Source organism: Crinia signifera, chromosome 2 (assembly GCF_055691185.1).
Source record: "Crinia signifera chromosome 2, ASM5569118v1, whole genome shotgun sequence".
Taxonomy (NCBI): domain Eukaryota; kingdom Metazoa; phylum Chordata; class Amphibia; order Anura; family Myobatrachidae; genus Crinia; species Crinia signifera.
Genome location: NC_139218.1, coordinates 56,177,586 through 56,203,272, shown reverse-complemented (window position 1 = coordinate 56,203,272; position 25,687 = coordinate 56,177,586). Strand labels below are relative to the sequence as shown.

The 25,687-nt window shown below is 44.7% G+C and overlaps 1 protein-coding gene across 2 annotated transcripts; it reads right to left on the bottom strand.

The window, feature by feature from the left end:
* Positions 1–1,653: 1,653 nt before the first annotated feature.
* On the bottom strand, positions 1,654–21,030 carry LOC146059703 (uncharacterized). Of its 2 annotated transcripts, XM_083172164.1 has the most exons (10): positions 18,279–21,030; positions 18,105–18,190; positions 15,690–15,810; positions 15,532–15,597; positions 14,921–15,083; positions 14,638–14,838; positions 6,909–7,098; positions 6,524–6,712; positions 2,319–2,442; positions 1,654–2,171 (listed from the first exon to the last, which is right to left on the bottom strand). In XM_083172164.1, exons 6-10 carry the CDS (start codon positions 14,785–14,787, stop codon positions 2,090–2,092), a joined length of 735 nt encoding a protein of 244 aa, XP_083028290.1. In that variant the 5' UTR covers positions 14,788–14,838; positions 14,921–15,083; positions 15,532–15,597; positions 15,690–15,810; positions 18,105–18,190; positions 18,279–21,030; the 3' UTR covers positions 1,654–2,089. The 2 variants fall into 2 exon arrangements, with proteins under 2 accessions (XP_083028290.1, XP_083028289.1); XM_083172163.1 differs by having other exon boundaries at positions 14,638–15,083.
* Positions 21,031–25,687: the final 4,657 nt, after the last annotated feature.

Here is a 25,687-nt window from a genome sequence, read left to right as displayed (position 1 = left end):
ACATATCTCTAACCTCATCTCCATTCATACACCCTCCCATCCTCTACGGTCGGCTGATGACTGTCGTCTCTCCTCCACCCTGATCACTGCTTCCCATGCTAGAGTACAGGACTTTGCCCATGCTGCACCCCTTCAGTGGAACGCACTCCCTCGCTCCATTAGACTCTCCCCGACCTTGCAAAGCTTCAAACGGGCACTGAAAACTCACCTATCATCAAAGCGTACCCTTCCACTGCATAAACCAGCTGGTTCTACGACCCCTTGCCTGTTTACATCCTACTATCTAACCACCACCCACTTGCTTGCACCTCTTGTAATCTGTCTCCCCTTACTACTAGAATGTAAGCTCCTCCGACTAGGGCCCTCTTCCCTCCTGTTGTCAAAGCCCACTTCTCTTCACATGTCACTCACAGCTCTTCTATACTCCAACACTCAGTGACCATCTTCGTCTGCATACTCATCTCCATCATTGGCCTCAAGCATGGGTCCTCAAACTGCGGCCCTCCAGATGTTGTGAAACTACAAATCCCAGCATGCCTTGCCACATATTTGCTATAAGGGAGTGTTAAAACTGTGGCAAGGCATGCTGGGATTTGTAGTTTCACAACATCTGGAGGGCCGCAGTTTGAGCACCCATGCTCTAGTTGTATGTTGATTGAGTCCTCACTACTTACATTTAAGCTGTAATGAGTATTGTACTGTATTTTTGTTATTTATTCAATGTTATGCCAAGCTTTTTCTCCCTGTATTGTTCCTTTGTACGGCGTTGCGAAACACTTGTGACGCCTTATAAATAAAATTATAATAATAAGAATAATGTGGAGGTTACAATGTTCCACCTCACCATTAGAGGTGGTGGAACTCAGTTCCACCCAGTTCCACCTCCCTTTAACCCCTGCTTATAGCCCACAGTACTGTACAAACCTACCATATTCTTCTTATTGCAAATTACAATATCACAACTATTTAACCCTTTGAGTGCCAAAATCTCGGTAAAAGATTGGCTTAAAAAAATATCAGCGTCACTCACACTTGTTATATAGATTCAAAGAAAAGATGTTGAGTAAAAAAAGATGATATGTCCTATAAACATTACAGGTCATTATGATGAATACAAATGTTTGCTTGGTAATTTTACATCTATTTTGACAAATTCACTTGGCACTCACAGGGTTAACACGAGTAAGGGTCAGACTAATACAGTAAGGGTCAGACTAACACGAGTTAGGGTCAAACTAACACGAGTAAGGGTCAGACTAACACGAGTAAGGGTCAGACTAACACGAGTAAGGGTCAGACTAACACGAGTAAGGGTCAGACTAACACGAGTAAGGGTCAGACTAATACAGTAAGGGTCAGACTAACACGAGTAAGGGTCAGACTAACACGAGTAAGGGTCAGACTAACACGAGTAAGGGTCAGACTAATACAGTAATGGTCAGACTAACACGAGTAAGGGTCAGACTAACACGAGTAAGGGTCAGACTAACACGAGTAAGGGTCAGACTAACACGAGTAAGGGTCAGACTAATACAGTAATGGTCAGACTAATACAGTAAGGGTCAGACTAACACGAGTAAGGGTCAGACTAATACAGTAGTACAATGGGAAACATGCTCAATAGTAAGTGGAAAATAACACATCAGACACTGATTGATTTGTCTTACTTTTTATTGTTAAAACAGCAGATAGATACATATACTGTATACATTCATCTGTATGTGAGTGTATATTACACATAATAGGCCACTCAACGGACCAAATGACTCCTCAGAAAGTGTAAGCAAAATGATATGTTTCAAACTTGCTGGATATGGAGAGAGGGAGTTGTGAAGACAGAGATTGGGGGTAGGGGGTTACCCGTCAACGGGACAGGCTTGGGTAGGGGGATAAGCTGTCAACAGGACAGCAGGACATGTCAACAGGACATGCTTTTTAACATTAATTATAAAAGTTGCATAAACTACAATGATTCAAGTTGTATGCATATAACAATCAATATAAACTTTAAAGCTGCAAGTTCCCAAATTCTGGGACATGCAGCACAAGATAGAAATGACTCAGTGAGTCCGATGTCCAGGTTCTGGTCTTATATATCCACCTTGGGCATCCCATCCTCCTCGTCCTGGCACAGGAAGCCCACAGAGGCAGGCTTGTAGTAGATGTCATTCCTATAAATAAAAACCTTGATCAGTGACTGTTATTGTGAAGACACAAACGTTTCCCATGTACAAGTCATGTCATTATTCCCTGCCCTGCTGCTACCAGTGCCTGCACCATGTTAGTGGCCCTTACGGACTACATTTATCTGTACCTACCAGGGGGAGGAGTCTCTGCTCGTACAAGAGCCTCTGTTGTTATCTGATGGGGTTTCCACCAGGTCCAAGAGCTCTGAACAATCACTGCTGCCGCTAACAGAGGAATCCAGAGACGTTGTATCATCTGAAAATGAAAGCCAGAATCCAATTGGTTGCTATGGGCAACATCACCTCTTTTCATTGTAGTAAATGTACATATATACTAGTTACCTGTCTGTCACAGAACTCCCAGCTTATTACATATATACTAGTTACCTGTCTGTCACAGAACTCCCAGCCTATTACATATATACTAGTTACCTGCCTGTCACAGAACTCCCAGCCTATTACATATATACTAGTTACCTGTCTGTCACAGAACTCCCAGCCTATTACATATATACTAGTTACCTGCCTGTCACAGAACTCCCAGCTTATTACATATATACTAGTTACCTGCCTGTCACAGAACTATCATCTTATTACATATACTGTATACTTGTTACCAGCCTGTCACAGAACTCCCAGCCTATTACATATATACTAGTTACCTGCCTGTCACAGAACTCCCAGCCTATTACATATATACTAGTTACCTGCCTGTCACAGAACTCCCAGCCTATTACATATATACTAGTTACCAGCCTGTCACAGAACTCCCAGCCTATTACATATATACTAGTTACCTGCCTGTCACAGAACTCCCAGCCTATTACATATATACTAGTTACCAGCCTGTCACAGAACTCCCAGCTTATTACATATATACTGTATACTAGTTACCTGCCTGTCACAGAACTCCCAGCCTATTACATATATACTAGTTACCTGCCTGTCACAGAACTCCCAGCCTATTGCATATATACTAGTTACCAGCCTGTCACAGAACTCCCAGCCTATTACATATATACTAGTTACCTGCCTGTCACAGAACTCCCAGCCTATTACATATATACTAGTTACCTGCCTGTCACAGAACTCCCAGCCTATTACATATATACTAGTTACCAGCCTGTCACAGAACTCCCAGCCTATTACATATATACTAGTTACCTGCCTGTCATAGAACTCCCAGCCTATTACATATATACTAGTTACCTGCCTGTCACAGAACTCCCAGCCTATTACATATATATACTAGTTACCAGCCTGTCACAGAACTCCCAGCTTATTACATATATACTGTATACTAATTACCTGCCTGTCACAGAACTCCCAGCCTATTACATATATACTAGTTACCAGCCTGTCACAGAACTCCCAGCCTATTGCATATATACTAGTTACCAGCCTGTCACAGAACTCCCAGCCTATTACATATATACTAGTTACCAGCCTGTCACAGAACTCCCAGCCTATTACATATATACTAGTTACCAGCCTGTCACAGAACTCCCAGCCTATTACATATATACTAGTTACCAGCCTGTCACAGAACTCCCAGCTTATTACATATATACTAGTTACCTGCCTGTCACAGATCTCCATACCTCCCAACCTTATGAATGTCAGAATAGGACACTCGCCTCAAAAGGGGACATGGCATATGCAAAAGGGCGTGGCATATGCTAATTAGGCTGTGCTCCATTTTCGGTCATGACTAGCCGCTGTGTGCATGCGCACAGCGTCTATTCTGTCAGACTGGGGGAGACTCCCAACTGCCCCCCCCTCCTGCAGCGGGACACTGCCGGCCACGGGAGGGACACGGGAACATCACCAAAAACCACGGGACAGTTGGGAGGTATGGATCTCACAGCCTATTACATGAATACTAGTTACCGGCCTGTCACAGAACTCCCAGCGTATTGCATATGTACTAGTTACCTGCCTGTCACAGAACTCCCAGCTTATTACATACATACTAGTTACCTGCCTGTCACAGAACTCCCAGCTTAGTACATACATACTAGTTACCGGCCTGTCACAGAAATCCCAGCTTAGTACATACATACTAGTTACCTGCCTGTCACAGAACTCCCAGCCTATTACATATATACTAGTTACCTGCCTGTCACAGAACTCCCAGCCTATTACATACATACTAGTTACCGGCCTGTCACAGAACTCCCAGCCTATTACATATATACTAGTTACCTGCCTGTCACAGAACTCCCAGCTTATTACATACATACTAGTTACCTGCCTGTCACAGAACTCCCAGCTTAGTACATATATACTAGTTACCTGCCTGTCACAGAACTCCCAGCTTATTACATATATACTAGTTACCGGCCTGTCACAGAAATCCCAGCTTAGTACATACATACTAGTTACCAGCCTGTCACAGAAATCCCAGCTTAGTTCATACATACTAGTTACCTGCCTGTCACAGAACTCCCAGCTTATTACATATATACTAGTTACCAGCCTGTCACAGAACTCCCAGCCTATTACATATATACTAGTTACCTGCCTGTCACAGAAATCCCAGCCTATTACATATATACTAGTTACCTGCCTGTCACAGAAATCCCAGCTTAGTACATATATACTAGTTACCAGCCTGTCACACTGACGGAACATAACAGTAATGTCAGCACCACCTGTGCATGTGCCCGAACAAAGCAACACTACAATTAGACAAGTGATCAGAAACAAGCAGCCTATGCATAACACATGGGGACTCTTTAAAAAAAGCCCTCTGATAGGGCGAAACGCGTTAGAGGTCTACTCAGCTAAAAGCCTTTTTGGAATTATTTGCCCAGACACCATTAATTCTGGATCTACAAGCCTCCTATGCATAATCTACATTGGCACCACTACATCTGGGGAGAGAGCGGAACAGATCTGATGTCACCACGCACCTGAAAGCCGCTAGGAGAACTCCGGTGAGACTGGGGAGAAACGGCAGTGCAGGTGAGAGCAGCGCTAGCCGCCCGGACCAACCACGTGGGTGAGTGACACGCCAGCTCTAACATCTCCACGGTGTCCCCCCCACAACCCGCTCACCGGAGGGACACTCCGTATCGGGTGGGACCAAAGCGCACAGTGTGCCCAGGTGAGAGACGCGCCACTGTGCGCTACTACCAGTTACTAAATATTTCTCACAAACTTACCACAGACGTTGTAGGTCCTGCATTATATTTCAACTAAAGGGACTGTATCTGGAGGCAAGGGCTATTAGTGCCCTGCACACGCAAACATTCTTGCAAAAGAACTAAGGGCCTTATTTTGGTTCATTCTTTCTGACAAAATCCTTCTTAGATGGACAAAACCATGTGCACTGCAGGTGGGGCAGGTGTTACTTGTGCAGAGAGAATTAGATTTGGGTGGGGTTTTACTTCAAAGTGAGATCTATATTGCAGTGTAAAAATAAAGCAGTCAGTATTTTCCCTGCACAGAAACAAAATTACTCACCCAAATCTAATTCTCTCTGCACATGTTACATCTGCCCCCCCTGCAGTGCACATGGTTTTGTCCATCTAAGAAGGATTTTGTCAGAAAGAATGAACCAAAATAAGGCCCTTAGTGTTTCCATTCCATAGACAAATGGACTGAGTATCTTCATATATTTCAAGACTCAAAATCGTTTTACTGCATAATTTTTTTATTGCATGATTTTTTTTATAAATAACAGGAATATTTATTTGCTGTTTGATTGTACTATATTGTGAAGTTGTAGGTGGCCGCCTATAAAATTGTATTGTCTTTATATATGTTCTTTTTTAAGAAATTAAATATACATAAAATTACCAACTAAAATGAATGAAAATGTGTGTGTGAAGTGACTTCATCCATGGTGCATTTTTGAACAAAAGAATAGCGCAGAGACTCCATTTTTTATGTTTTCAATTGTATCTGTTTGTGACCTGCACCTTCATTGGTTCAGGTGATAGACCGTTGTAGGGTACCTGCACTGGTACACACAGGAGGACTGCAGCTGAATTATAAATTCATTTATATTCTTTAAAAAAAAAAAACTTTTCTTTTATATATAATAATTCTGTTATTTCTCAAACTAGCGCCCAATTTACCACTAAAATCGAGTGGTTTCTGTTGCATAACACATGGGGAACCCTACATCCAGCCCGTACATAACACCTGGGGAATCTTGCATCCGGCCCGTACATAACACCTGGGGAATCTTACATCCAGCCCGTACATAACACCTGGGGAATCTTTCATCTGGCCTGTACATAACACCTGGGGAATCTTGCATCCTGCCCCTTTTTTGACACCTGGGGAATCTTACATCTGGCCCGTACATAACACCTGCGGAAGCTTACCTGCACCGAACAGGAAAAAGGCGACTCTCTCCGATATAACTGCATTCACTGCTGCTACCACCGCAGGATCTGGTGGTGGAGGTGATGCTTCTGTGAGGTGCCCTGTGGTGTAGCTGCTGCTGGAGTCAGAGTCACTGCTGCTGGATTCAGAAGCACAGCTGCTGCTGTCTGAGGAATCAGTACACATTTCTAGAAAGTGATAGATAGAATCAGATTGCTTGTTATAGGCAACATCCTGGGGAATCTCACATCCAGCCCGTACTTAACACCTGGGGAAGCTTACATCCAGCCCATACATAATACCTGGGGAAGCTTACATCCAGCCTGTACATAACACCTGTGGAAGCTTACATCCAGCCCATACATAACACCTGAGGAAGCTTACCCTCACTGGGCAGGTAGATGTCCTCCTGCGCCAGAGGTGTGCCCACCTTCACAGTAATGGGCTGGACCATGTCCTCCTGCTCCAGAAGTTTGCCCACCACACGTAGAGGAGTGGAGCAACGGCTGGTGGAGGGACTCACAGCACTAATGGGCTGGACCATGATCCTCCTCACTTTGGCGGACTTGCCTGTCTATAAGGAGCAGAGGAAGAGACACCATGAGCTGTGACTACATAACTCTACATAACAGTTTAGTCACTTTTTACCATGGAAGCAATAGCACAGATCAGGGCAGTGGAATCAGCTGGAGCGTCACCATTGTGGCTTATAAGTTATTGCTATAACTATTAGTGCCAATGTTAGCAGTTATAATAAGATTATAGCAATGGATAATGATAGAGATTAGATGCGCTTATTTTTTTTTTTTTTGGTTTGCTGTATTTTCACAAAATTTCTTATACTGTCAGTAACATATAACCATTGTTAGTGTAACACTCACTGGAGAGTACAAAGTGACCATGTCCCTGGGCACCAGGGGGTATGCACTATAGCACAAAGGCGGGTACCCAGTAACTTCAAACACCCCCCCCCCCACACACACACACACCCCCGGCTTTTCTTTTAAACACCTGCACTCAGACAAGCAAAGCCCCGCCCCTTACAGCATAATTTCATGAGAAGCGGGGCTATGGTAAGAGGGAGGGTATAATATGACATAATTCAAAAGAATCACATCAATTTTGCCCCACCCCTTCACACAGACCTGGGAATTGTGGCATTATGCTATGAAGGGGTGGAGCCTAACAATGCAAACTGTCTGGGCTTGACCTCATCCTCACCTGATCTACAGTGAGTGTGTTATTGTGCCCCTCCTCAGGGCACAATTACACAGGAGAGAAACGTTTCTCTCCCATGTTATTGAGCACTGAGGACAGGGGTAACCTCAAAAGTGCTTGGCACTTCAATACACACTTCTTATTGGCCACATGTACTTTTAGTGATTTCTTCTGTGCCTCCCACCGCTGGATTGTGTACATTACTTTGAGGGATGGCACCTTCTGTGGCTTTATTTTGGCGAGTGCCGGCATACTGTGGATGTGTATGTAGGGCCCTGGGTGTGCCGCCATCGCTCTTTCGTATGTATTTGGTATGACCTAGAAAGGCACCCAGGCACCTACATCTATACACCACAGGAGTGCCGAATCATTGGATTGTATATATATATATATATTGCCATCAATGGGGGAGAATCAGATGTTTGCCTTCATCGATGGTGCAATATAATTCCTGTTATGTCCTGTCCCTGGAACTGATTGGCCAACGAGCTAGTCTGTCTGGAGAACTTTAATACTTTGGTATTAAAGTTCTCCTTCTGCAAAACCCTTGGAGTGCCGTGTTGTGGACCTCATCCAGACCCAACCTGCCATTTGTACTTTTTTATCAAGAGAACTCAGGTATCTGCCTTATAAACTAGAGTGCCAGCTCGCAGCACCAAAATATCTATCTCTTATATATTTAGCCAAAACTGTCACTCATCCCCTCTGTGTATAACGTTCCCACCCAGCGTTCTACACAAACCCACCCCCCCTAGGGAAAAGACCAGTGTTATACACACCACTACCCCCTTGACATCACCTCCCCCCGCCCATCCTGTACCGCCACAAGCAGGTGCCGCCCTTAGGTGGGAAATCTGGCCCTGGCTGCCGCGCTGCAGATTCCCCCACTGCCAGAAGTGTCCCCACAGTCCTCTGCACCAGCACCACAACTTTTATCAATGTCTTGCCCACATACCACTATTATACAGCCTCCTGCTCTCATGCACCTTCACTCCCTCGCAGTGGGAGGAGACGCTCACCCACTGCCGGGAGCTGCATACTGTCCTCCACCCTCCTTCTAGGAGGGTGGAGGACAGTTCTAGGGATGCCCATCGACCATCAATGATTTCAAATCATCGATGTTTATGACCGATGTTGAATACTTTTGCCATCGATGTGGGAGGACCAGATGGTTTCCCTACATCGATGGCAAAGGAGAACCGATCAAGTTTCCAATTTTTTTAAGGAGCCGGGACACGGAGCATAGCTCCACCCCCCAAACCCAGAAGTCCCGCCACCGAGTTCTGATTGACCCACGGCCTATTCAGTCAGATATAATGGATGACCATCGATAGCTACAACAATCGATGGTTATCCAAGTAATATTTTACTATTACTGATGGCAGGGTGCAAAATCGTCATCAATGCCAACCATCGATGGTGTCTGCACCAATGGCCATCCCTACCTCCTGTTCTCATGCCCCGTAACTTCCGCCAGTGGGGACCCGCTCACCCTGTGTTGCCCACATTCCCCTATCATGCTTTACCACCCAGCATCCTGCTCTCATGCACCCTTACGGCCTCACAGTGGGAGAACACACTGACTCAGGGGCACCGTCCTGTACTCCTGCGCTGCCACGCTGGATGCTCACCCACTGGCTGGAGCTGCACAGTGTACCCCACCCTCCTCTGCACCAGCACAAAAGCTTTAGTCCCCCTCATACCCACACACCCCTATCACTGCGATGCCTCCTGTTCTCATGTCCCGTAACTTCTGCCAGTGGGGACCCGCTCACTCTGTGTTGTCCACATTCCCCTATCATGCTTCATAGCCCAGCCTCCTGCTCTCATGCACCCTAACTCCCACCCAGTAGGAGGAGACCCTGACTCAGGGCCACTGTCCTGTACTCCTGTGCTGCCATGCTGGACCCTCACCCACTGGCAGAAGCTGCACAGTGTCCCCCACCCTCCTCTTTGGTCACCCTCATACCCACACATCCCTATCACTACCCAGCTTCCTGCTCTCCTGAACTGTAACTTCCACCACTGGGGAGTCGCTGACGCTGTGTTGCCCACATACCCCTATCATGACTCATAGCCCAGCCTCCTGCTCTCATGCACCCTAACTCCCACCCAGTAGGAGGAGACGCTGACTCAGGGCCACTATCCTGTACTCCTGTGCTGCCATGCTGGACCCTCACCCACTGGCAGAAGCTGCACAGTATCTCCCACCCTCCTCTTTAGTCCCCCTTAGCCCACACACCCCTATCACTACCCAGCCTCCTGTTTTCCTGTGTCGTGACCTCCGCCAGTGGGGAGCCGCTGACTCAAAAACACCCTACTATACTATTGCACACACACACACACACCTAAACAACACGCACGCACACCCCCACCCCCACCCCCCACACACCCACAAAAGTCACTGTACCCTCCACACTATCAATGTATGGTGTGTACACACTTGTACAATCTGCATGAGATCCAGATGAGATTTTGACTATATAGTCAAAATCTCATCTGGATCTCATGCAGAAAGTCTTGGCTGCATAGACTATATAGTGCAGATAGTCTAAATTGTATACATAGTCTAAATTGTATACATAGTCAAAATCTCATCTGGATCTCATGCAGATTGTACAAGTGTGTACACAGCATTACTCTGTAACCGCTTTTTAATTAAACAAAACAATGCACACCCCCTTCCAAATCATATGCTCTCTATTTAACACATTTCACCTATAACTCAAGTTGCAATACAGGCATCTTTCATACAATTCTAACCATATGTCTCACAATACAAACGTTCACAAATTATATATATATATACTTCATATGACTGGCAATACTGATACATTATTTACTGCTGTGTATTGGCTCTTAACTTGAGACACAGTAATCACAATGCAGCCAGTACTTCTGAGTCATGTCTACTATAAATAGAGAGGCAATGCCATCCACATGTTATCTTGACAAAGGTCCTGGAGGAGGACCGAAACGTAGATGCCCTGCACCCTCTGCCATGCTGCCTGAATAAACTCTGTTGACTGAGAAAAACAGACTGGTGAGTGACGCCATTTATTTGGGAGATATATATATATATATATATATATATATATATATATATACTTCCATCAATGGGGGGGGGGGGGATCAGATGTTTGCTTTCATCGATGGTGCAACATAACACGTGTCATGCCCTGTCCCTGGATCTGATTGGCCCACGAGCTAGTCTGTCTGGAGAACTTTAACTGGTGTCTGCCTTATCGACTAGAGTGCCAGCTCGCAGCACCGAAACATCCACATATATATAATATTACATACCTTCCAACTTGACTTACTCCACAATGGACAAAATGCTCTTTTCTAAGACTTCTCTCTTAATTAGGGATGACCATCGGTGTGGTTGCCATCGATGGTGATATTGCATGTAGTCATCGATGGTAGCCATCTACAGAGTGTAATTGTGGCTTCACCAACCGATGGTCATCCCTTTTATGGGCCAATCAGTTCCAGGGGCAGGGCATCACAGGTGTTATGTTGCACCATCGATGAAGGCAAACATCTGATTCTCCCCCATTGATGGCAAAAAAGTTTTATTCAACATCAGCCAGAAACCATCAATGACTATGAATCATCGATGGTTGTTGGCCATGCCTACTTATTTTAGGATTGCTATCACCTTAACAAGTAACTAGTTCAACACAGGTGGCAGCAATTATAATATCAGAGGGAAGCCAAGGAGCAGAGCATTGTGTCCCTCCTGGAATGGGTCATGTTGGGAGAAACCCCCATCTTACATCCTGCGTTTCCCCTGGTATGAGGGTCACCAGCAGGGGTGCCAGATCATCTCTTTGATAAGCGCACAAATGAATTACACAGGTCCCAGGGGTTAGAGTTCATACCAACTGTCATTACATCCAATGAGCAATCAATATATTTTTAACACAGGTTCTGGGGCTATACTTGACTACTCATCGGACATAGTGATAGTTGGCAAGAGCTCTGACACCTGGGACCTGTGTAATTAATATATGCTCTTATTAAAATGATGATCTGGCAACACTGGTCACCAGGAGGCATGGGCAGTTAATGGCAGTTATAGTCTGGCAGGAGGCAGCTACTAGCAGGAGAAAAGCGCACACTGCAGGGAGACACTTCAGTACTGATAATGTGATTCTTATGGTGAAATGTGAGTATTACTACACAACATGCCCACATTATGAGACACTGCTGCCTAGGAATTGTGCCGGGGAGGGTATAGGAGATGTACATAATGGTGTAAGTATTACATCTCAGGCCCTGTGCTGGGGAGGACCTGGGGGAGCGTAATAAATCCCCACTGAGTCTGTGCCCATGTTACTGAGACACCCGTATGCACTGTACCCCCATACCACTATGTGTCCCTATATGATTGTTACTAGAAGACCCACATGAGCAGGACCCTGGGTCACCTATACAGTGCAAAGGAGAAGGTGCATCCCCCTACCATGTACCCCTAATGCTACATACAGGGAGCACCACCTACCCATGTACCCCTAATACTACATACAGGAGCATCACCTACCCGTGTACCCCTAATGCTACATAACAATAATGAACCATAAATTGGTCATCGGCATTAAAACCACTTGAATTCCCCCCCATAGAGTTGAAGAGCAGCGTTACCGTTTTTGTTACATGGATGTTCAATACATGAAAAAAACAACTTAAGTTAAAGTGGAAATGTGTGAACAGTGAGAATAACAATACAATATACCTATCCCCCCATATTTAGGCTACAGATATGGAGAAATAACCACCATATCTGCCCAGAAACTCCCAATATCGGCTGGGCTCCCCGTATTGCGGCCTATGATAATTCTCTGTATGTACAAAGTACAATCCATACATATAACGGCACACTTACCTTCCTGCTGGGTGCAGGGATGCACAGTTTACTGCACATGCAGCCCATAATATCACTAGGTAACCTCCAAAAAGTTAGAGCTGAAGCACAAGAGATAAAATCAGCTTCCTCTCCTGATGCCGTTAGAATGTCCTCTGCCAGAGCATTTGTGATGTCATAATGATGTCATGATACAATATGGCCGCTATGCAGTCAGTTAGTTAGTGTTAGTGGGTATTACTGTATATATCTCAGTGTCTTCTAACTATAACATAACACCGTCATCCAGCTGCATCTTTATACTGATAAAACATTGGGATACTGTATTTGTAGCGGTTTTACAATTGGGAAAAGCAGCACAAAAGTAGGTACAATACATTTACTATGAGGGCGTAGACCCAAGTCTACCCCATGAGCCGTGAACCCGCCCTTATGAGCTGTGACCCCACCCCCTTTTTTTGCACAATTATATGCTGCTAAGGAAACAACAAACATTATTAGTTATGCCATGGGGGCAATATTATTTAATTCATATATTGGGGGGGGCGAAATAAATATATAAACAAAGGTAGCAATACTTTATTAGATTGTTGGGGCAATTTTTATTGATTACTAATGTGGGCAATCATTATTATATTACCAATATATAAATGACGGTCACATAATAAAATATTAAATGTTGCTCCCATCATAAAGACTTTTATTGCCCCATTAGCATAAAAGATAACATAGGGCCTTATTTTGGTTCGCTCTTTCTGACAAAATCCTTCTTAGATGGACAAAACCAGCATATGCAAAATGTGCAGAGAGAGTTAGATTTGGGTGGGGTTTTACTTCAAAGTGAGATCTATATTGAAGTGTAAAAATAAAGCAGCCAGTATTTTCCCTGCACAGAAACAAAATTACTCACCCAAATCTAATTCTCTCAGCACATATTACATCTGCCCCCCTGCGGTGCACATGGCTTTGTCCATCTAAGAAGTATTTTGTCAGAAAGAGTGAACCAAAATAAGGCCCATTGTCCATTAATCATTATTTAATAAATAATATTATTCTCTATAATTATACAACTAGGGGAAAGTTAACTAATTTTTGTAAGAAAGGTCCTGCCATTGCACAGTGCCACTTCTGTAATAATGTGCAATGGGTGTAATTCTCAGCATATGTCGCTTAAGGTGCCCATACACTAGTAAGATTTATCTTCAGATCTGGCTGGTTGGAACAAAAACATGGTTATGGATGAGTGACAGTTTTCCAGCATTTCAAAGCAAATGGTCAACTGTAATTTGCTCTCATCCATAACCATCTTTTTGTTTCAACCAACCAGATCTGAAGATAAATCTGCGTGTGTATGGCCACCTTTACAATTGCACAGTACTACTTCTTTAATAATGGGCAATGGGTGTAATTCTCAGCAAATGTCGCTTACAATTGAAGTACTACTTCTGTGATCATGTAAAATGGGTGTAATTCTCAGTATACAGTATATGTTACTGACAATTGCACAGTACCACTTCTCCAATCAAGTCCAGTAGGTGTAATTCTCAGTATCTGTCACTGACAATTGCTTACCTACATGCTTGTTGTTAGGGGTTATATGCTCCTTGCAGGGGTTACATGCTGGGGGGGGCATTTTATGCTGGTTGCCACAGGGGAGGGGGCGTTTTATGCTGGTTGCCATGAGGCGGGGGGGGGGGCACTTTAGGTTCGTTGCCACAGTGGAGTGGGGCATTTTTTGCTTGTTGCCACGGAGGGGGGTCCGTTGCCCAAGGGCTGGAAAAGCCGACATGCTGCTCAGCAGAGTAGGTGAGCGGGATATCAGCGCGGAGGGGGACTGGATGTGGCTGAAATAGCTGACACGCTGCTCTGAGTTGTTTTAGCCACATCCAGTCCCCCGCCACCCCTGACAGCCTGCTCACCTACTCTGCTGAGAGTGGCTGTTACTGGACTTACATGGCGGGGGGCTGCATTTAGGGCAATATCAGCCAATACACACTGCGGGCAATGCTGAGCAAACCTGGCTCTCACCTCTCCTGGGGGCGCCCTGCTGCTGCTGATGAACCGCTGTTGCTCTGCCTCCTGCTTTTCGTACAGGGTGACCGGGCCCCTCATGTGGGGGTGCACGGGGGACTGGACACACTCCGCGGCCAGCATGGAGTCCCGGTGAGACCTCGCCATGGTGTCCGGCGCCGGCTGGTAGCTACTGACGCTGCCTGGTTACCGCGGACGCTACAGGATGCGGAAAGAGATGTAGAAAACATGCACCTACCCCAGGGTGCGCAGCGGCAGCAACGCAACCTGTAAAACCTACAGTAATTGGCTGCCGGGCGGCCACTGTTCAATGATTTGGTCCCGGCAGCCGCTGCAGTGATTGGCTTGCCACGGCTCACAGGTTCAGCACAGCGCGTCCCCGGGGACCGGTTTCGGGTAAAATACACGCTATAGCGTGTTTTTGCGAACCCTGGTGGTGGATGCTGAAATATTCAAATATTTAAAAGTGATTATGTAAATGCATTTGGGGTGAAGGATGTCACATTACCTCTATTTCCAAACAAATTCCAAATGTTTCATTTTATTTTAAATTGGACAACTTGTGTACACATGGTCTTGTTTTTATTAATATATCATTAAGTATTTTACATAAATGTCCATTATAAAATATGTACAGTTGATATATACTATACATGTACATCAATCCACGTTCTGTATTTACAAAACCTATGTACATGCTGGGAGCAACATTTAAAATAATGATAGAAATAGATTAACTTCAGGCCCCTCTTAAACATAAGGGATCACATTTTAGTGTCCATGATGACATTTCCATCCTTGTCTTTAACCCTAACCCTTCCAGATGCATATTTGGTTTCCTGTTGGCCATTAGTATACACAGTTTTCACTGTTCCATCGGGGTATTCTCACCTCTTAAACTGCGCTGTGTGCAGTTCTCGCTGCCCATTATCAAACTGTATTACTTTGGTCCCATCGCTAAAGGAAGACAAAGAAACACTTACAGTATGTAATAAATCCTAAAATTACATTCATCATAATGTAGAATATACAAAGATATAGTAACTTACAGATGAGTTGTTATTATGGTCCCATCCGGGAAGATGCTCTCTTCCTTCCCATCGGGGTACGGATTCTTCATCATCTGGTCTGGGAACGTTATCTCTTTCTTTCAGTCGAAAAAATGCTTTTCTAAAATGGAAAATAATTGTTAGATAGGTACTTGTTTCCTAGCACGGCCACAACGATCATGATCGTGGACATTGTGAGGAAAAATAGGGGGCCATCGCATGCATTAAAAAAATCGGGTGCGATGGTACCGACGCGATGCCCGCGATTTCTCCATAGGGAACAATGTTAAATGCTTCAATTTACCCGCGATGCCCCCGATTTCCCAAAGGAATCAATGTTAAATGGCTCAATTTACACAAACCATCATAGGGAACAATGGTAAATGGGCCAGAAAACCCAAAAAACACCCCTGAACAGTGAAATGTCCCCCCAAAAGTAGTTGACGCCACCCCACGATCAACGCGAACCCGAAGCGTGGCGAGCGCTGCGAGCCCGCGAGGGGCGTCGGTACGCGTCCTCCGACCTTTTCATACCCCCACTATCCACGTCGGCGTGGAGTTGAGAACAGAATAGTGTGGCGAGCGCAGCGAGCCACCGAGCCCGAAGCGTGGCGAGCGCAGCGAGCCCCGCGAGGGGACGCGGATACCTGTGAAGCCCGCAAAGGGACGCGTTTACCTGTGAAGGTATCCGCGTCCCCTCGCTGCGCTCGCCACGCTTCGGGCTCGGTGGCTCGCTGCGCTCGCCACACTATTCTATTCTCAACTCAACGACGACGTGGATAGTGGGGGTATGAAAAGGTCGGAGGACGCGTACCGCTGCGCTCGCCACGCTTCGGGTTCGCATTGATCGTGGGGTGGCGTAAACTACTTTTGGGGGGACATTTCACTGTTCAGGGGTGCTTTTTTGGGTTTTCTGGCCCATTTACCATTGTTCCCTATGATGATTTGGGTAAATTGAGCCATTTAACATTGATTCCTATGGGAAATCGGGGGCATCGCGGCTAAATTGAGGCATTTAACATTGTTCCCTATGGGGAAATCGGGGGCATCGCGTCTGGACCATTTAAGCCATTTTTAGCCGCATACGACGCGACCGACGCGATTTTGACTTGATTTTTGACCACTAAAAATGACACCCGATGCCCGCCATTGTGGCCGTGCTAGGAAACAAGTACCGTTAGATGATTTATAATACATTTAAACATATTGCAAAAAACAATATGTTCAAACCCCCCTCAAACACTACTCATATAACATAAATCATTTAACTAACATAATGCCTTTAGGATAATTGCAGAACTGAAAAACTATCAAAATACAGGTTGAGTATCCCTTATCAAAATGCTCGGGACCAGAACCATATTAGATTACGGATTATTCCATATTTCGGAATATTTTTATAGTTCAGTGAGATATCTTGAGGTATCTTGCATTTATGTTGTATGAACACATCAAACACATGAAATACACACAAATATATTTTATTTGTGCATGAAAAAAAATGTGTACTATCTCAAGCACTGAATTTGAATGCCAAGCAATAATTTTCTTGCACATATTTAGTGCCAGTTACATATCATGTCGCTGGTAGTGTCAGTTACAGATGTCCCCAATAGCGCCAGTTACAAATCATGCCTCCAGTAGTGCGTTACAGATGTCCCCAATAGTGCCAGTTACATATGTCTCCAGTAGTGCCAGTTACAGATATCTCCAATAGTGCCAGTTACGTACAGTTTCATGTCTCCAGTAGTGCCAATCATGTCCCCAGTAGAGCTTTTAGCAAAATAAAAAAATATGGATAAGGGACACTCAACCTGTAATATGATTGCATACTGCACAAAGTGACACTTACTGACAACTGACTGATACGTGCAGGCTTCTGACAAATACGCCTGGAAAATGAAGTGTACTGTATTTTCCAGGCATATTTTATCGCCAATTTGCGACCGTATCCTGCTAATTATCAACCTCATATTATATATGGACGCTTAGTAAATTAAGAATCACTGTTCTTTTGAATGGTGATTCCTATTGGTATTCTTTCTATGGCGTATACATTCGTATGCGTAAATACGAATACGAATGTGCCATGAATACGAATTGTGGTATTTTCGGTATAGTAAATGCCGAGAATACAAATATGCATAAAATTGGCATATTTTTAAATACAAATACGCCTATTTTATGCGTATTTAGCTTAATACATTTTCCCCTAATATATTTTGAACCCGAAACAAGCTCTATTTTTTCTAGAATCTCATTTCAGAATGATAGCCGTCAACGTGTCTGTCCATAAAGTTACAGATGGGGGGAAATGGATCTCCCGCAAAATCAAAGTTTTTATTTAAATTAAAGTTCTTGCGGCAAAAGAGTAACCAGATAATAAAAGGAAAGGTAAGTCTTGTAAATACAAACCCCATCTGTCCGTTGGAAAACTGAAGTATCTCAAGTCCCTCTGGATAAGTTGTGTGTGTAGTCTGGGCATCAGCATAGTAATAAATCTAGAAATAAAATAATGGATTATTTATAAGGGAAGCGCAAAGCAATTCCCCCATGATGACCTCTATATCGCGGAGCTCAGACACCTACCACTCTCTGATCCACCATCACTTGTTTCACATCTCCGTTGAAGAATGTCACTGCTGTGGACTTGCCGTCAGCGCTCACTTCCTTGCGGGTGCCGGAAATAAGATGACGTGATTGCTATTTTGTAAAATCCGCTCTGTCTAAAATGAGAGAATTGAGATTTTTCAAGAATGTCAAAGAAACTACTTCTCTACCTATGATTTTATAGAATGTACTTGATAAATTAAAGCTAGAAGTTTATTGGTTGCTAGGGGTAATGTCTCAACTTGTCTTATTTGGAAACTTTGATTCATATTTTCTTAAGAAATTCTGAAAACTCTATACGGGCATGTGGCTAATATAACCAGTGTGCAGTTCTGGCAGGATATCCATTGTATCGTATATAGCTGTGACCCCATTTAGGAACTACATGGCATTTCCATACATATACTGTAACCAAAGGGCAGAGATGTTGGGTTCGAGTCAAACTCAGGAAGTGGGGTAGAATGCACATGGGATAGGTTAAAATAATACAGTCCGCTGGTCATCCGTATGTAACCCCTTGAGCTTTATAGCCCTTGAGCATATAAGAAATGAGGCAGTGAAGCAGACAGATTTGACCACGCGGGCAATGTTCCCTCTAATTTTACGAAGGCTGTGTGCGGCTAAAGATTTTGGCTGTGCAACTTTGGAATGAAATTTACATTTTTGTGCGACACTTATATATAACTGGAAAATGACGTTCAGCATTTGTGTTAACTTTACTTCAAAATAATATTAAACATTTAAACATTCAAAATACAGTACACAATGTGGGTGAAACACACATTAATTGAGTCCACAACTGCAAAAAAGGACCACTGCTGCTCTGTGCGCTCAGTTGTAATGTCTGTGCGCACGTTCGTCAAGGTGTGTGCGCGCGCACGTGCGTACAGCTTAGAGGGAACACTGCACGCATGTATAATACTTTAGCCAGTTTTCCATGTAAGAAAAGTAGAACTCCAAGCGCAAACAGTTATGCCTGATATTCAGATAGAGAACATGGATTTATTTTTAATACTGAAGCAAGAACAACCAAAGTTTTACAATTTATTTGAACAAACTCAAACTTTCTGACTTTAGCAGCAGCAGAGAAGCCCAAATCAAGCCACCCAATAAAATCACAATCATACTCCACACCCCAAAATCTGCCACGTTCCAATTCCATTAATCATGTTCTCTATTAACTGGCTCTCAGAATTGGTACAGTATGATAAAAATGTGTAAAACGTAAATGGAAGCCATTACTAGTACCTTACACATTGCATTACAAGTACATTACACATTGCATTACAAGTACATTACACATTGCATTACCAGTACCTTACACATTGCATTACCAGTACATTACACATTGCATTACCAGTACCTTACACATTGCATTACAAGTACCTTACACATTGCATTACAAGTACATTACACATTGCATTACCAGTACCTTACACATTGCATTACCAGTACATTACACATTGCATTACAAGTACCTTACACATTGCATTACCAGTACCTTACACATTGCATTACAAGTACATTACACATTGCATAACCAGTACCTTACACATTGCATTACCAGTACATTACACATTGCATTACCAGTACATTACACATTGCATTACAAGTACAATACACATTGCATTACCAGTACCTTACACATTGCATCACAAGTACATTACACATTGCATTACCAGTACCTTACACATTGCATTACAAGTACATTACACATTGCATTACCAGTACATTACACATTGCATTACAAGTACATTACACATTGCATTACAAGTACATTACACATTGCATTACAAGTACCTTACACATTACCTTACACATTGCATTACTATTACCTTACACATTGCATTACAAGTACATTACACATTGCACTACCAGTACCTTACACATTGCATTACCAGTACCTTACACATTGCATTACCAGTACCTTACACATTGCATTACAAGTACATTACACATTGCATTACAAGTACATTACACATTGCGTTACCAGTACCTTACACATTGCATTGCATTACAAGTACATTACACATTGCATTACAAGTACATTACACATTGCATTACCAGTACCTTACACATTGCATTACAAGTGTAACACCCCCTTCTGTAATATGCGGAGTGAGGGTATATATGTACCGAATGATGTAGGTGTATCTCACCTCGGAACTTTATTGGCAGTGCCTCCACCCGAATCAAAAATTTCCCTTCTGGGGAGTGTTCTGGAAGTACACCAGGGGGAGATTCGGGAAACCCCCTGCCCAGTACTAATACGCTGTGACACACTGTGTGCTGCAGAAGCCAACTTGGCACATTTATTTAACTGGGGCAACTAAATGCAGCTTTTGTAATTTTATATGAAAATCATACATTGGAATGACATGACAGAATGGGTGACATTCTATGGGTTGAGAATATTAGACTTTTGCGAGTTATTTTTCGCAAAAATGGCCGAAATCGCATTTTTTTCCATTTTTGCATATTTAATGAGCTGCGAAAATGTGAAAAAAGTGATTTTGGCCAACAAGTTGGACACACTGGAAATGCGATGGCTGCTTTTCGCAGCACATCGCATCCAGATGTTTTCACATGAAAAAGCATACAAATCGCATATTTAATGGTATTCGATTTGTATAAAGTGTGTCTATAATTTGCCCAAAAATCAGACCAGGTTCTGATGGGCGAATTAGCCAGAACCCTGCACAGATCGCAATGATCTGTGCAGGGTTCTGGTGTAAAAATAAGTTTAAACAGTTAAAATAAAAAATAAAAAACCAGCGCGGGGTCCCCCGCCAGAGCATAACCAGCCCCGGGCTCATTGAGCCGGTGCTGGTGACATAAAATCAGGGTCCCCGACAAATAGGGGTCCCCTTGATTTAATTAAACCAGCACCGACTTTCTCGGCTCCTGATTGACCGCTAGGCGGCCAATGGAATCATTCTGAGAAGAGGCACGGAAGATGAAACATCTCTGCGTCTCTTCAGTCCGAGAGCGGGTACCAGCCGGGAGCAGCGCGTCTGCCGGAGAGGATGCCGATGTCGTCGCCGGGGACCAGGTGAGTAGGATTTCCTTCCTTCGGAACCCCTTTTGGACTTCTTCAGATCCTGGACCCCGGAGACATCAGCCCTGGAGCCCAGGACCCCGGACCAGCCCCGGAACCAGGACCAAGGCCCCGGAACCGGACTCTTCTGTCCAGGAGCCCCGGACCCAGGATCCAGGGACCGACCTACGGGCTCAAGGTAGGTAAGTATCAGTGTGTGTGTTATGTGTGTATTAAACTTTTATTTTTCAGGGTGTCAGTGTGTTTTATTTAACTATTTTTTGTACTGTAGAACTACAAGTGCCAGCGGGCCCTTTAATGCCCCGCATGCTGGGACTTGTGGTTCTCCAAGTCCCAGCATGCGGGGTAGGCTTGCTGGGACTCATAGTTCTTCAGTAGAAAACAATAGTTTTTCTTCTATTTTTTACACTATCCATCAGCCCGATGCCCACCACCCAGGGGCATCGGGGACAGCCCCGGACTTTCAGCATGGGCTGGTAAGTCCTGGAGGGGGGGACCCCTTCATTGGGGGGGTCCCCACTTCCCCAGGACCCCTGCCCATGCTGACCAGCCACGGGGATAATGCTTTGGCCGCGGGACCTTATATAATAAGTGTCCCCCGGCTGTGGCATTACCCTGCTGGCTGGTTGGGTCTGGTGCTGGTTCTTAAAATATGGGGGACCCCTAGTCATTTTGTCCCCCGTATTTCGGGAACCAGCGCCGGACCTTGAGCCTGGTGCTGGTTTCATTAAATCAAGGGGACCCCTATTTGTCGGGGACCCTGATTTTATGTCACCAGCACCGGCTCAATGAGCCCGGGGCTGGTTATGCTCTGGCGGGGGACCCCGCACTGTTTTTTTATTTTAATTTGAGATTTCCTGCAAACGTGCGATTTTCAGACATGAAAATTGCACATTTTCAGGACTAAATACATCGCACCAACTCGCACCTATTCGCAGTATTTGGCCCGTTTTTCGCATCTCATTAAATATGCGAAACACGGGCCAATCTTGCGATTTTCAAAAGTGCAAAGTGGTGCGATAAAAAAAAATGCGGATTTATCACAATCCATAGAATGTCAACCAATGATGGGAACAATACAATAATAGGACATTGTGGATGAAAGCATAACACCAGCTCCTAGCTTATACTGTGAACAACCGGCTAGCACAATAACTCTAAATGATTCCAACTGTCTCTGACATAAACATCACTTGTCATACACTTTTACACTGACTCAGTATCTCAGAGACTAACTTTACAGGTGCTGGCTAATGGGAATAACCACATGTGCTGTATGTAGCATATTTACTTATAACTCTACAATACCTTCCATGCACAATGATACCACACACAACCACACAAATGGAGCAGTGCACTGCGAGTTGGGGCCCTTCTATATCATACCTCCCAACTGTCACGATTTTAGAGGGACAGTCCCGATTTTCGGGTCCTGTCCCGCTGTCCCACCCGCGGCAGGCATTGTCCCGCTGTGGGGGGTGGCAGTTGGGAGACCCCCCAACCTAGTAGAATAGACGCTGTGCGCATGCGCACAGCGTCTATTCTCGTATGAAAATGAGGTTGCGGCTAATTAGCATAAGCCGCAATCTCATTTGCATACGCCCCGCCCCCTTTTCGGGCGCTCGCACGGCTTCGCCGCGTGAGTGTCCCTATTTCTACAGGTCAGAAGTTGGGAGGTATGCTATATTGATGTCAGCATGGCTTGGAAGCACTCTGTCCAGTTTACAGCTTTGCAGGAGTTGTTAATCCTTTGCAGGAAAGTAGAACAATTCCAGTGTGTACACGTGTATGCAGCAACAAATAGTAATTCCTCAGCATGTATCCTTGCTTAAGTGTATCCTGAGACTTGCAGTTCCACAGCTTTTGTTTATCATCAGGGGAATACCATGGAGTATAAGTTCAAATGCATGATGCTTGCTGCATATTTACCTGCCCTCCCATCTATCCCTAACTCTTCAGCCCTTATGGCCAGACATAGTCCAAACCCAACTTAAATAACAGCTACTTATCTGCAGACATGGGGATCACAAGACTTGAACTTGATTCTCATTCAAGATGGCTGACTTGCAATGTGTCCTTCCTCAGAGGTGCATGCAAGCCTCTCCCTGGTGCTCCTTACTGTCACTTCACAGCACTCCCCCTGGCTCTGGAATCCTTCTTCAAACTGTGAGTTCTGTCTATATCAAGAATATTGTGCCTTCTTGAACTGGGTCCCCTCTCCTGGACTTCTCACACAGCACAGTCTCTCTCTCTGGATACTCTTTGATCTCCTCTCCCTCATGACATGCACTTGCACTGGGGGATTCCAGTCCTCCCACACACAGATCCGTTTTTAGCTCCTCCCCCTTTTACAGTGGCCTCCTGGGAGGTGTAGTTTCTCTTCCTGGAATGTTAAAAGACATTGGGCCAGATTCTCTAAGCTTCAAAAGTGATAAAATGGAAAGTGATAAACAGCCAGCCAATCAGCTCCTACCTGCCATGTCACAGACTGTGTTTGAAAAATGTCAGACAGGAGCTGATTGGCTGGCTGTTTATCACTGTCCATTTTATCACTTTTGAAGCTTAGAGAATCTGGCCCCTAGTCCATCTCTCTCCTTATTTGTGTAGAAGTTATTAGTAGCCTCTGGGCAGGGGCGGGCTGGGCCGGGGGGCAGGGTGCCATCTGCCCCCCAGGCCGCTCTGGCTGGTGTGCTGCGGGCCGCGCCGCCGCGGCCGTGTCCGAGGCCGCCTTACCGGTTGTTTTTTTCACTGCCGGCGGCCATGTTCCTGTGGTCTTTTAAATGATGTCTCCGGCCACAGGAACATGGCCGCCGGCCTCCACGGCTACGTGGAGGAGGGCCCGGCAGCCTGTTCCCTCTTATCCCCGGCGGCAGTGGTAGACGCTGGGTGGGGACGTCATGACGATGACGCCTCCCACCCACGCGTCTGCAGAGACTGGAGGAAGGCAGGGGCCGCAGGACAAGTCGTGGGGGCCGCTTCAGGAGGCCGCAGAGAGGGGAATTGAAATTCGTGGAGCCGCAGCAGGACAGGAGGAGCTGCCTGAGGGATAAAACAGTAAGTTAACATTAAACACCTAAAACGACATATCTGCTGTTTCATGTATATTAATAATTATGCAATGACACCACAGGCTGCTCCCCCTGTATAATAATTTGTGTCATGGCATTACTATTAATAATAGAAATGCCATGACACAAATTATTATACAGGGGGAGCAGCCTGTGGTGTCATGGCATTACTTTTATATTATACAGGGGGAGCAGCCTGTGGTGTCATTATTATTGTACGGGGGAGCAGCCTGTGGTGTCATGGCATTATGCCATGATACCACAGGCTGCTCCCTCTATATTATAATAATAATGCCATGACACCACAGGCTGCTCCCCCTGTATAATATAAAAGTAATGCCATGACACCACAGGCTGCTCCCTCTGTATAATAATAATGCAATGACGCCACAGGCTGCTCCCCCTGTATAATAATTTGTGTCATGGCATTACAATTGTTATATTATACAGTGGGCGCAGCCTGTGGTGTCTTTGCATTATTATTATACAGCGGTAGCAGCCTGTGGTGTCATTGCATTATTTATATACAGCGGGAGCAGCCAGTGGTGTCATTGCATTATTATTATACAGCGGGAGCAGCCTGTGGTGTCTTTGCATTATTATTATACAGCGGGAGCAGCCTGTGGTGTCATTGCATTATTATTATACAGAGGGAGCAGCCAGTGGTGTCATGGCATTACTTTTATATTATACAGGGGAAGCAACCTGTGGTGTCATAATTATTATTGTACAGGGGGAGCAGCCTGGGGTGTCATGGCATTATGCCATGACACCCCAGGCTGCTCCCTCTGTATAATAATAATGGCATGACACCACAGGCTGCTCCCCCTGTATAATATAAAAGTAATGCCATGGCACCACAGGCTGCTCCCTCTGTATAATAATAATGCAATGACACCACAGGCTGCTCCCCCTGTATAATAATTTGTGTCATGGTATTACTATTATTATATTATACAGCGGGAGCAGCCTGTGGTGTCATTGCATTATTATTATACAGCGGGAGCAGCATGTGGTGTCATTGCATTATTATTATACAGAGGGAGCAGCCAGTGGTGTCATGGTATTACTTTTATATTATACAGCGGGAGGAACCTGTGGTGTCATAATTATTATTGTACAGGGGGAGCACCCTGTGGTGTCATGGCATTATGCCATGACACCACAGGCTGCTCCCTCTGTATAATAATAAAGGCATGACACCACAGGCTGCTCCCCCTGTATAATAATAAAGGCATGACAGCACAGGCTGCTCCCCCTGT

What these genes read in the sequence shown, in the direction of transcription:
- LOC146059703 (XM_083172163.1), bottom strand. Translation starts at nt 14,787, where the DNA reads ATGGCGAGGTCTCACCGGGACTCCATGCTGGCCGCGGAGTGTGTCCAG. An exon ending in CATCTACCTGCCCAGTGAGG is followed by an intron (nt 6,713 to 6,908) that starts GTAAGCTTCCTC and finishes ATCACTTTCTAG; the next exon opens with AAATGTGTACTGATTCCTCA. An exon ending in CTTTTTCCTGTTCGGTGCAG is followed by an intron (nt 2,443 to 6,523) that starts GTAAGCTTCCGC and finishes TTTCATTTTCAG; the next exon opens with ATGATACAACGTCTCTGGAT.